The sequence below is a fragment of the Drosophila nasuta genome, chromosome 3 (assembly GCF_023558535.2).
Source record: "Drosophila nasuta strain 15112-1781.00 chromosome 3, ASM2355853v1, whole genome shotgun sequence".
NCBI classification, from domain to species: domain Eukaryota; kingdom Metazoa; phylum Arthropoda; class Insecta; order Diptera; family Drosophilidae; genus Drosophila; species Drosophila nasuta.
In genome coordinates, this window is record NC_083457.1 from 35,020,211 (window position 1) to 35,033,690 (window position 13,480).

The following is a 13,480-nucleotide window of genomic DNA, read 5'->3' on the forward strand; positions in this document are numbered from 1 at the left end:
TTACGCTGGCGCTTACCTAAAAATAGCATTTGTCAATAATGCCAGTACACACATGCACAGACACACACACCAATACTTGCGTGTGGGCGGTAATGCTCACCACGCACGGCCACTGACGTCATTGTGAAAAAGCTTTTGCGCTGCGCTCGTTACTACGTTTCAGGAAGCAGGACACAAACAGCAACAACAACAATGTCGACGGCAATAACAAGCAACAACCAACGAAGCAACCAACCACCGAATGTGAGCCAAGTCAGGCCAAGAGGACAGTGTCAGTTGATTTCAGTGCCTGTTTAGGCCATTTTGCATTGCTGTCTCGGCCAGGCCAAGTCAGTCGCTTAGCAGCCGCGAACGCGAGCAAAACACACGTTTCCAATTCTCAAAACCGGGCGACCTTCATTAGCACACACAAAAATAAGTAGAAAGAATTGTATTACTAGTGCTTCAAAAGTGTTTTTACCAATTTTGTTTGCTCACAGCTATTTGGCTGCAAATAATTCAAGTCAAGAAAAAATCAAATAGCACATCAAAAATTGTGGCTAAATCAAATTGATCAATAGCCTTGAAATGCACAAAGGTCTTTGCTGTTCTCAAGTGTTGTTGTTGTGAAACTGTGCGACTGTGTGCGAGTGTGTGTATGTGTGTGTGGGTGTGGGTGTAGCTGCAGCTGCGGTGCATAATTATTTGGGTCAAAGCGAAAAGCTGCAGCTTTGCCAGGACACTGCTCGAAAGTTCAAACATCCATCCTGCTGGACTAATCCACCTGTTATGAAGACACGCAGAGCAACAACAACAACAACCACAACAACAACTAGCAAAATCGTAAGAGGAACAAGCACAAGAGTCTAGGCTATTTGGACATAGAGTTAGTTAGAGTGAGAGCGCGAAAGAGCGAGATAGACGCTATGGAGGCCACTCAGCCCAAGGTGCATCGTCAACATCAGCGTCAGCGACGAACGGAGGCGCGACAACGTCGCCTGGAGCGTGAAGCAGCCGCCGCCGCCTCAACGCCTCCCGATCACGATGGCCAGGATCTCAGCATGGCTGTTGTCGAGACGCTGGAGAGCTGTGCTGCTGCCCTCAATGATACGGCATCCACAACAACGAGCACAACGGTGGGTCGCATCAGTGCCCAGAGTTCGGCGGACAGCATTGAGATGGTCGGCTCACCGAGTCAGACATCACAGCAGACCGTGGTGCTGGTGAATGGACATGCACCGCCCTCGCAGGATACGCTCGAGGAGAGCGCATCGCTAGGTGCTGACGAGCCAGCTGTGGAGGCTGTCGAACAGCCTACGGAGATTAGCACACATCTGGAGTCGCCCACACAGCCGACAAAGCAGAGCGATGGCAGTCGCAATTCCTCGGGCGATGCCATGAGCTTGAGGGAGACGCTGCGTCAGTTGCCTGCAACGCACGGACATCGTTCGCGACGCACACATTCACCACAGTCGCCGGCGCTGCGTTCGCTGGAGGTGGATTCGTCCTTTCATCGCGGCATCTTGGGCTACATTGATCGCGAGCTCAAGCAGAGCTCTCCGACACCCTCGGCGCTCAGCATGGGCGCGGGCAGCAGTGCTGGAGGTGGCAACAGTGTTGGTGGCGGCGCCTCGAGGAAGCAGCAATCGCTGTCCGATCCCCAGGCGAGTCCGGCACAGCGTTCGCTGCGTTCGCGGAACAGCTTCGATAAGAGTCCTCGTCGCAAGCGCAGCAAGTCGGAGTCGCGACGGCGGCGTGAACGGAAGCTGATTGCTGCCGGCGAGATGGAGGTGCGTCAGGCTAATGAGACATTGATGCGTTACCTCAAACAGTGCTCGGATATGCACGACGCATCGCTGTCGGGGGAGCTGGAGATTGATCAGAGTCTCGAGGAGCGACGGGTGCATCGCAAGACGAAATCGCAGCGGGATAAGCGGGGTCAGCTCATCGGTAAGCGGTCCACGAAAACCCTATTTCTCATTCCCATTGCGAGTCCTGGTTGCAAGTGCTGTTCCATTGAGGAAAAAGCTTTGCCCATCTCGCATCTGCGCAGTAGCTCCTTCTCCCTCTCGCCATTTCCCTGTTTTACTTTCCCTAATTTACTACCTTCCTCCCTCCGTCGCTCTCTCTTTATTCATATATCCCTCTCTGTCTTACGCACACTGTTTAGCTCTCGTTCAATCTGCAGGCAAACTTTACTCAGCTGGCGGGCTATCATCCATCCTGAAAGAGCTGGCTGATGACATTGCGCCCGCCGACGGCGATGAGATCTACAATCCATTCACACCCGTCGTCTCACCCACGGACGATACGCCCGCGCACATCGATAAAATGTTTCTGCAGACGTCATCGGGATATCGACCCGTCGAACAGAGCTACTACAAGCGTTCCTTTGTTGGTGCCGCGCGTGGGGCAGCAGCTGGCACCAGCTCCGGCTCTGGCTCCGGCTGCATTGGTGCCATCGATGGCATCTCTGCTGCCGAGTTGGGTGGAGCCGGACGCCTCTTTCGCTCCCATGGCGGGGGCGTTGGCGGTGGCGGTGGCAATAGCGTCAGTGGACGTGGCAGCTATGGAGATACGCGCTGTCTGCTCGATGCCGAACTAAATCGGTAAGTGAGGAGGAAGACGATATACAATATATATATGTATATATGGAAGACAGGATGGGAACAAAGTCCAAAGTCCTTGCCGGTGGGGTGTCTGCTCTTATTGAATGACGAACACATAATAATCCCGTGCGCTTTTGCCGGCTTGGGGTATTTAGGTATTTGGGTCTATTTTTAGGTCCCCACAGGCTACAGACTACAGGCTCACTCAATAAATTTTCTGTCGTCCTTTTACCGTTTGCTTGTTGACTGTCTGTGTATCGGTGTGTGTGTGTGTGTGTTGTCCTTCCCTGACAAAGCATATTTGATTTGAATTGGTTTTTGCGTGTTGTGTAGCACAGCAAGGGATTTCAGCCAAATTCGCCTGATAAGATAATTTGTCTACTCAAATTGCGTAAGGCTCCTTGGATTCATGCCTCATTGAGGTTCAGGTCAATAGGGCTTTATTATTAATTGGAAAACAACCCAATTAGCGGCGACTTAATAGCTTTCTTATTGACCTGCATAGATAGTATGTTATTTGTTATTCCTAATGTTAGGTTACAGATCCGTTGTATGCTAAACGTAAGTTTGGGGCTCTATTAAGTCAGAAATATTTATGCAGTTATATCTATAAAGCAAGAATATATCTACCTAATTATATGGTAGAGCCCTAACTTAAACGGGAATGTAATTTATGTTTTCTTTATAAGTCAGAAAACTACTGTTTGCATGCCCTACAATATTTCAATTGGTCACTAAAAATACTAATAAAGGAACATAATTACTATTATCGGGACTATATTGTAGGGGCTAATGGTTTTTTACTGTGGGGAATTGCGGTTGGAAAAAACTTTTTGTTGAGATTTTAATTTCATCAAACATTTAGCTACTTATATAGATTGTTTTTAATACTAAATCATTTGAATAAATTCCTAAAAATAATTTAGTAAGAATAATATTTCTCTTACTTGTGCAATAGAAATTTCGAAAATATGTAATATTAAATCCAATTTTTTTGTAAACTTTTTAATAAATTGTGAATAGGTATTTAAGTTGAGATCAAGGAACTATAATAATTATTATATTCTGTCTATATATTTTTAATTATAAATTTCTTCTCAATAACTAATTTAATACTTGTTCTATATATATATTAGTAATGGCATCTCGAGCAACATCCAACTAGCCTGTGTTATTCAACGAATTTGGTTGCTCATATCGAACATATGCCATGGGCTGCTAGCTGGTCTAGCCTTGGCCCATCTACTCTTTGTGCTGAGCAGTCATCCCACGGATTGGGCAAAGGTCATCAATAGCATGAGTCTTGCGGGCGAGACTTTGGGAGCTGCATCCGCATCGACAACACGGGCAACAACCACGACCATTACAGCAGCGACAACAACAGAGATGCCAAATCTGGTGATAGAACTGAGCAATGCGAATGCCGGAATGTCAGCGGAAACGGGAACTGGATCAACGACGACAACAACATCCACAACAACGACGACCACAAGTAGTGAAACATTGGCGTTGATTAGCGATTATGCCGGATTTGCGGATATATATCTAAACACTTTCTATTGCTTGGCTATCGTTTGTTTAGTTTCGGTTTTCGATCGGTAAGTTACAGTTAAAATTACTTTCAAGAATTAAAGAGAGAGCAATGATAGTTCAAAAGAGCTTAGAAGAGACTTAAGACAGACTTCAAGGAAATAGTTTGAATGTAACTTGTAAATGTGAATAGTCCAACGCAAAATATTGCTTATTTATCATAAGAGTGAACTCTAGTCTCTTGCTCAAACTTAAATGCCTTATAAGTTCACCTGAATTAGGACATTCTTAGAAAATATATTCACGTGGCAATAAACCTTATCGTATTGATCTTATGACCGTCGAGTGTCTGTCTTATCCGCTCGGTGTCCTTAGTTGTTGTTTACAAGTCAATTTAGGTGACGGACGGCCTTCGTAGGACATTGCTAAATATAGCAGGCGAAAGTCAACTAATTTAGTTGAAGTATTTAGTGCAGTGTGCGTGCTAGCAAAGTGTGTGTGGATGTGCTCAACACATTGACCTCAAAGCGCACCGCCTGGCCCCAAGGTGGAAACCCTTGAAGCGAACCGCACATTTCATTGAAAAATAAAAAAGTCCAAACACACAAACACACTGCGAGAAAGACTTACGATAGCTCCTCCAAGCCAAGACCACATAAATATGTAGGGAGACCCTCTAAAAATGTGTGGTCTAGACTTTGTATGTGTGGGTGTGTGTATGTGTGTGCGTGGGCGTATTGTGTGCGTCAATATTGGCACTTGAAGAGGGCAGAGGGAAGAAGAGCGTTAGAGGACGCTGAAAAGTATGCTATACTTAATTTTGAATTGCAAATTTCAAGAGGTTCGCTTTTTGTTTGGCTTCGTGGCTGTTGTCATTATTGAAATAATTTGTAAGTGCGCTCTCGTTGCGTGGCCAATTTCATCATCTGGCAAATATATATTTTAATGCCCTTAAACTTTGCTCTTTTTGTGCAATGCACACTCGCACACACACAGACACACACATTCACTTATATTGCAGCACTCTTGACCTTTAAAGCAACACACTGACTGTGTTGTGTTTTTATGTGTGTGGGTGGCTGTTTTTTTATTTTTTTGGGTCGTTTGGTAGACCAAACAACGTTGAAATTGTCTGCTTCAGCTTATGGCTGTTTGGTTTTTTGGTTTTGCTGTTTTTGGCTTGGCATTTTGTCGGTTTGTCTCTGTTGTGTTGTGCCTTCCTCATCACATTACGTTTCCTCAATTCTCTCCGTTCCTCCCAGGCAACGACGACAGCTGCGGCGGCGAAAGTGTAAAACTGAGTGTGACATTTCGCTACGTTATCCTGTGTTCTGTGATTTATGTGATGATGCTGCTGCTTTTCTAAATGTCAGATCTATGTACACAGCTCTGGGAGCTTCACTTGAATCTTTTGACCTTTCGCATCTGCGAGTAATGTGTATATAAGATAAGCAAATAATGTTTATTGTACATCTACTTCAGAACTTAATTATACCCAGCACCCACACTTGGGCACTTGGATGGAAAAGATGAGTGGGCACAAATACAAGTTAGTCCGTCCCTTACATCGTTATAATTAATTTTAAAAGGAATTTAAAGAGTGTTGATGAAAAGCATTTACTTTTGGAGATTATAAATTCTTAGGCTGCATTATTAAAATCATTACTTTATTAAATGTAATAATATGGCAATTTAAAGTGAATTTAAAATAATTAAGTACTATTAGATAGCAACTGCTCATATTGTTTAGATTTATTATTTGAAGTTGAAGGTTGTTCTTTAGAGTAATAGGGAATAAGCATTGCTGATATAGTCTATTCTTTGTTTTCTCTTTGGCTTTAGCAAAATAAGAAGCAATACAATGAATAGTATTAGTCTTTCAAACTTGTATTTGATGTAAATTAGAGACTGTGAATACAATCCATTATTTTTCCTATATTTTACTTAAGTAGTATAAAGTAAACCTAAAACAATTAGCAAATATATTTCATTAGCAGTGTTATGTACTGCTAATATCGTTTGACTATTTTCCTTCGAGATCAGATTTATTTTATGAAACTTTATTGGAATTGTGTTTTAATTATAAATAATTAATTAAGTACTTCTTTTATTCCCTCCTTTTTATTAAAAGAGTGCACTAATGCTCTCTCTAACATTCCAAATTGTGCGCTCTCTCTTTTAATCTTATCTATTAGCCATTAAGCATTATTATTATTCACTTTGTAATCTCTAACTAATAACTCTACTTGACTTTCAGCATGGATATCTGTCGTTGGAGCTTCTCGAATGCGAGTGAATTAATATCGTTCCGTTGGCTGATCATCACCATGATATATATAGCAACAATAATCTTAACTATATGCTCCGATTCCATAGATGAGAAACTATATCTGTTCAATAACAATGCAAACATAACGTTAACCCAACAGGAGTTGGTGAGTATTAAAGTGCTACTTTCTTCTTCATTTCGATAATCTCTCTTTCGATATGTTTAGCTAAGCAACAGTGTGCAGAGCGTGTGGAGCAGTTTATCGGTGACGAGGAGCATTGCTGCTATATCGGGCTGGATTATGATTGGTCTGACGCCTCAGGAGGATATGCTGTATGAGCATCTGGTTGATCTAACCAAATATCAATTGACAAATAATTGAATTTAAGTAAAGAATGATAACGTTTTGTAAATACTTATTGTGTAGTAAGAAAAAACTCTTAACTAAGTAGCTGCTGTTGTTCAGTAATTGGCTTTTTATATTGTATAATCGAAATGAGTTAGCTAAAGTAAACTATTTAACAAAAACAATAACGCATAGAACTTGTATACCTAGAATCTGAGAAAAACCAAAATCCCAAAAACAAAAATGTAAGGAATGAGAAACCAAAAAACCGAGAAACCCAACTTAAGCTTTAAAAGACGTGTAAACAATTTAGCAATTTGCTAAGTAATTGCATTGATGCCCTTCACTGGCCGCTAGAACAAAATTTAGTTCGTTAAGTCAACTGCCAATCGATAGATTGGCACCAACCATATAATACTATAAACTAATTAAACTGAACACGCCACATATGTATGTGTGTATATAATGAATGATGTAGACATATACTTATACGATTATACTAAACATTATTATTATAATTTTAGTAAACATATCGTCTTTAGTAAACATATTTAATAATATATATACAGATATACAACAACAACAATATATATATTTATGAACGTCATCGTTGTGGCAGTTTAACAAACAAAAAAGGCTTCTTAGTTCTAAGTACTTACTACAGTTGGTATCGGTTATGTGCAACCGAAATGTTCAAAAGCAATACATAAATATGTTCATAGTAAAGAATGGTTGATATATTATTTGTTATGCCTCAAATGCTGATTTGCCAAAACACTTTCAAAACTTGTTTTCATTTCATTTTAATATATTTTCAACAACAACTCCAATTGATATAAGTCTGTAAATTAAAAGGATTTCATATCCATGTGTAAATAATTTCCTATAAGTTATTATCAGCCGCAGTCTGAATTACAATTTCGCAACAATGTCACGCGTGAAACTGCTGCTAAAGTGAAATCCAGATCACGTCTGTGTACTATGCTTCAGCAATGCAATTATATATTTATTATATTAGCGATATCCACTGTAGTAAATCAAATTTGATAAATGCTAATAAAATTTGTAAAGCGTTAATTACATACATAATACAAGTGTATATACAATATATATATATATATATATTACTTACATACATATATACTCGAACGTATATGTGACTATTTTGAATAATAAGTATACTAACGAATCGAATTGTATAAAAAACAAAATGATACAATTATTTAATCATTATATAAACAAAGTATTCAATTGCGTTCCAGACAAATATACAATACACCTATGTTGATATTTTTTATTTTAGTTCAAGATTTTTCAAGCAAAACGTTTTGGCTCCAGTTTTTTTTTGTTTTGTGAAATATAAATTAAGATAACACGAGTATGAAACAATTATTATACAATACATATGGGATACAGATGATAAATGACAGATTATGGATGGACAAAACGAGCTAATAAAACGAGACAAGTGAAAACGACACAACTAGCAAAACATATTGTAAAATTGTATATAAAATATATAAATGCAAATAAAAAATTGTAAAAACTGCAATCAAGAATTTTTCTATTATTTAGTTTAAATGAGATGCGGATATTCTAAAATAGAAATGAATTGATTGGATATTGAAAGAAAGTTTATTTATGCTAAGTTTAAAAAAAGATAGTTTTTTTTTATTTATGATAAGAGTAAATATCTCAAGAAATAACATTTGCAAGCGAATTTAATTGTTTCCTGATTAATTGCGTATTCGTTGAGACTAAAAAGCAAGATTAATTTGTTGAAATCTAAATCCTTAAGCGACTCGTACTTGAAAGCAGCCTGTGCATTCTATGATACTAAAATGCCTTTTGATTAAACACATTGTTGGCGACATTTTATTATATGTATGCACACTTTCAGGAAAGTATAACAACGGACGTCAGGTTTGCTCAATAAAGCAGAAAATCTAATACCAAAAATTGGCAATTAAGGAGCTTACCTCAGGCATAATACCTTCCTCACCTTATCCTTCCTTCCTTTCTGTTTTTTTGGCGGCTAATAAAACGCTTGAGTACGTGTCAGATCTTTATGTTCAGCCCATTCTTTGTCCTCATTGTCCTTAGCATCATAAAAACTTTTAATGAGGTGCTAAATACTGGTAAAAGTAAAAAAACAAAGCCGTCAAAATGTGCTAAATGCCATGGCGGCTGTTTTAGTATAGTGTGAACACGTGTTTTCCAATTTAAAATTAAACCTTGTACTTAACATAATTTGTAATTAATTTGATTTCTATTTGTCGTGTCGCCTTAGTACAGCATATGGTGCATGGGGCGTATGCGTAATGCTTTGATGTGCAAATGCTGAATATTACGGTATTAATTAACTGAAACATTGTGATGGAAATCTAATAGGTATACCAGCCATCTAACATGTCAAGCAAGCGAGCATCGTTCAAGAAATTTGCATAAATGATGTTAAAAACAGTTTTCTTGTTCTTTTTTTCTCACATTTTGTTTTTTGCCATTTTACACAATTTGTTCGTGTTGCCATGGCGAAAGTTGTGCCATGGCAAAAACTTTTAGCTTGTTAGTCAAAACGAGCATATAAATTATATAAAATGCATAAATTTGCATGAGAGAAAACGTAGAAGATGGCCAAGGGCTAGCGCCATGAACTCTATTAAATGTGTGCAGAATTTATCAAAGTGTATACTTTTTATTTATTTTCACAAAGTTTCCACGAAAACTCAATATATTTAATATGCTAATGATGTTAAATCTTGATAATGTTCTTGTAACTTGTACAAGTATGTCTGCAGTGCAATTTCTTCTCATGTTCGTGTTGAGATTCATTGCGGTGAGTGGAAACTGTTTGAGGGCTGCTCTTGAGGTAAACGCATTATCATTATTAGGCACTTGCTGCAATTATGGCGCTAATTGAATTTCTAAATGAATATAATGAGTCAACAGAAACAACAACAGTCGCGTGTGGGGTTTTATAAATGATGCTCTGGCTGGCAATTGCTGACATTATAATAAATATAACACTAAAATAATTGTGCAACATAGTCGAATTGGTAGATGCTCTCTTAATCTGTTTATTCAATATGTTCGTTAAATGAATTTTGTATTATTTTTGATATGATATTTTAAAAAACCACTAAATTTATAGCCAATTCAATGTAAAGTTCTTATTTTTATTGTACATCTTACTTATATTAGCCACAGTCATTGTTGTCAAGTATTTTGTCAGCATTTTATATTTGATTTAATGCAATGAGTTGTAAATTTAAATATTTTTGTAATTATTTTATTGTATTTATTTAAATTTAAAATGTTATTATGTAAATGTATATATAGAAATTAATGTGTATAGATAGTTGTATAGCAGTTAAATTTTTTTAATTTTGCAATTTGTTTTCCTCATAGATAGTTTAGCTTACCTTAGATGTTAGTTACTTCTGTTACCACTCAGCCTGTGTACACAGTGTGTACTACACACATTAATTCAATAGAAGGGGAAACCGCGTAACAGAGAAGAACAACGTCTACTGTAATTAGGTTAAACACACACATGTTAGAAATAGGGATAAACCAACAAACCAACAAGAAATGGTAAAACTATCGCATAGAATATGATGTCTGCCTTGTAAATATTTGAAAGATATAGCTGCAAATATTATTCCGACTTTTATTAAATATATTTTCAAAGCTTTGAAGTCAAAAATCTTTGAATGATGATTTGTTTTAAAGTTTTTATCTAAAGTGTAGTGCAACTCATTTGAATGTTGCAATTCATATCTAACAATAAAGTTTTCTATTTCAGATGAGAGTACTTACAGAAGATGTAAGAAATTATCGCTTGCTATATCGGATACGAGTGTTTGGTTCGCTGGGCACTTACATATATTTGTTTGGTTGTATTTGTGTCCGCTTGTGAGTGTATGTGTGATTGTGGCCAGGCTGCAGATAAAACGCTGTGAAAATGAGGTGAGCAAATGAAATAAAACAAGTGACGGCTGGCAGCAGAAATAAAAACGGCACGTAATTTGCACATTTAACCGCATGACAGCGAAAAAAATTACACCACACAACACATGGATGGGGGCACCATACACACAACACATTTGCACTCATTGTATGTGTGTGTGTTTGGAGTATGTGAGTGTCTAAATTACAATTACATAGCCCTGCTGGCAAGCACTCAACTGTCATTGGGCTGGTCGGCTAGCTGGCTTCTGGCTGCTGTTTTGGTTCTGGCCGGACATTCCAACATATGGCCAGATAATTATCCTGTTGCTTACGCCGGAGCCACATGTAGCTCGGCTTACCTCCTCAGTTTACCAACAGTGTCCTCCACTTCTACGTCGTCGTCGTCGTTGTCCCCCACTTCAAACTGATGTTTATCGATGTGCTTATGAAGCTGCCGCTGCCAATCCTGTTGCCTGCCATAAGATGATGTGTGTTCCTTATTCCACATCACGCAGTTGGTCATTGCGTGCATGCAGAGTTGATTAAATAATAGAAGTAACTGAGTACTATCAACAAAGTTCTACAGAATTTCTATTGGTTTTGAGTGCTTGGAAGTCGGAGTTGGAATTTATTTTTTAATAAGAATATTTCTAGGAATAAAATGTGTAATTTTTATTATATTTTTGAATCGTATTATTCATTTAAATTTGAGTGATATATTTTTATTTCAATTATAAGTATTTATTTATTTATCTATATTTGATTTTCGTTTTTTTTTCTCATTATAATATATTTTTCATACTTTTATCTATATTTTTAAATCATTATTTAAGTCTCTATATATTCAGTCTCAGCTCGCAGCCCTTTCATTTCAGCAAGGACTCAGTAAGTTGTATTCGATATAAAAATATCGAAAATATTCATAAATAAATATGCCTGGAATAGTTATTCTTAGAAGACTATCATCTTCTTTTTTAATAAGAATATTCTTTGGCCTACCTAATATGTATTCGTATTTTTGAGTTCAACAATCGAGCACATTCCTTATAGTCATTTTAATTCCTAAGAACACTAGAGATTAAATGAGTTATTGTTGTGTTTGTGCTTGCCAAAAAGTGCTCATATGCTAACGAGCTTATCTGGGCCTATGCTACATATGTATGTCCTCGTTCTCCACTGTCTCGTTATTTTGTCTGCGGAATTACAATTAATGTGCACACTCCGCACTTGGCCTGCAACTTTGTGAATTATTCAGCAAACTATGGCAGTATAGAGCATATAAAAAACTAGCATAAATATTAAAGATATGCAAACGGCAGACAAACAGCAAAACAACACAGCGAATTGTGACAGCAAACTTTTGTGTGTGTGTTTGCATGTTTGGCATAATAAATATAAATGTGACTAACATCCGTTGAAGGGTATACAATTGTGTGTAGCATTGGGCGAGAGAAAAGGCGAGCTTGCGGTCTGGAACTTTTAATTAAGCGAGGAGTTTTGTCGAGCAACGAGCAATGAGCAACGAGTAGCGCCCCGAGTGCTTGCAAAATGAACAAATAAGCGTGTAAATAATGCCGCAGTAGCAAACGGCCGGCGCACAAAACCATATTGAGGCAGCGTGCAGGAAGCGCAAGGAAAGAACAGAAAAGGAAAGGAAAGGGAATCAGAGCCAATGAGAAATATGAGTAGCAACTAGGACAATGGCGACTCAGACTTTAGGCGACCAACGACCAACGACACTGCCGATATGCTGTCATTGTCATCGATGGTGCCGGAGCAGGAGCCGGAGCTGAAAAACGTTGCTGGAGCTGGCCCAAATGGCTAGCTTCGAATTACACTGGCTTTAAAGTGCACTCCAGGCCATTGTGGTAACTGGTCAAACATGACACTTCCTTAGACACACACACTGAGACAGAGGCAGGGACAGAGATGGAGATAGGAAACCGTATGCTTGAGGCGACTGCGGCGTATACGTAATATTAAGTAGCAGAGAAATGGTCATTAGCCCAGTTGGCGTCATAACTACCTGGCATTTGAAGCATGTCTTAAAAGCATGCCATAAAATCATTTATGATAGCTGGCTGCCTCATTGGTTCAGTGCGATAAGCAGTCGCTGCTTTTATTGTTTATGCGCTGCGTATTTTACGAGCTGCTCTCAAAAAATATTTATACTATAGACAAAAGTAGACACTAAGTGCAAATGTTTTCCTTGTTGCCAGAAAACAACAGAGAATACCAACAAATAAAAACCGCAGCAACTGCAGACTGTCTGGAAGAACATTTAGCTGAACTGTAGCTGACCACAAGGGCTTAAATGGTTTTGCTAAGAAGACCAAAAGTTATTGTTGCTAAAGGATAATAAAAATGTTGCTGGCACGAAAAGCTGTTGCAATAAGCAAACCAGAACGACATTGAACAGATCTTGCTATGTTATTTTTAGATTTAATGTTTTTGTTTAGGAGTAAGCTGAGAATAACACGAAGAAGCAGGGAGTAAAATAATAGTTGTGAAGTGTGTAATTCTTATTAATCTAAGATATTATACAAAAATACTTGCAATGGTAACTGCTACACCAAGCAGATTGAAAATATTGTCTTAAAGGTAATATTCTTTGGAGTATAATGGAGCTGGAGCATATTTATAGAATATATATTAATTTACAATACATGCAAGAAAAAGATGGAATATAAGCAATTTAATATACGTGTTGAAAAGAAAACAATATATATGAAATATAATATGTAATTTATTTTATAAGATATTTGTAAAAATCTTTTGCAAAACCAGAAAAATATC

At 38.1% G+C, this 13,480-nt stretch overlaps 1 protein-coding gene across 2 annotated transcripts; it reads left to right on the forward strand.

The window, feature by feature from the left end:
- Positions 1 to 303: 303 nt before the first annotated feature.
- Positions 304 to 8,278, forward strand: LOC132790395 (uncharacterized). 2 transcript variants are annotated; one of them, XM_060798894.1, is made up of 5 exons: positions 304 to 1,929; positions 2,150 to 2,588; positions 3,725 to 4,186; positions 6,376 to 6,553; positions 6,614 to 8,278. In XM_060798894.1, the coding sequence occupies exons 1-5, from the start codon at positions 906 to 908 to the stop codon at positions 6,767 to 6,769; spliced, it is 2,259 nt and encodes a 752-aa protein (XP_060654877.1). In that variant the 5' UTR covers positions 304 to 905; the 3' UTR covers positions 6,770 to 8,278. The 2 variants fall into 2 exon arrangements, with proteins under 2 accessions (XP_060654877.1, XP_060654878.1); XM_060798895.1 differs by having other exon boundaries at positions 305 to 1,929; positions 2,168 to 2,588.
- Positions 8,279 to 13,480: the final 5,202 nt, after the last annotated feature.

What these genes read in the sequence shown, in the direction of transcription:
- LOC132790395 (XM_060798894.1), top strand. Translation starts at nt 906, where the DNA reads ATGGAGGCCACTCAGCCCAAGGTGCATCGTCAACATCAGCGTCAGCGA. An exon ending in CTCGATGCCGAACTAAATCG is followed by an intron (nt 2,589 to 3,724) that starts GTAAGTGAGGAG and finishes TATATATATTAG; the next exon opens with TAATGGCATCTCGAGCAACA. An exon ending in TTAGTTTCGGTTTTCGATCG is followed by an intron (nt 4,187 to 6,375) that starts GTAAGTTACAGT and finishes CTTGACTTTCAG; the next exon opens with CATGGATATCTGTCGTTGGA.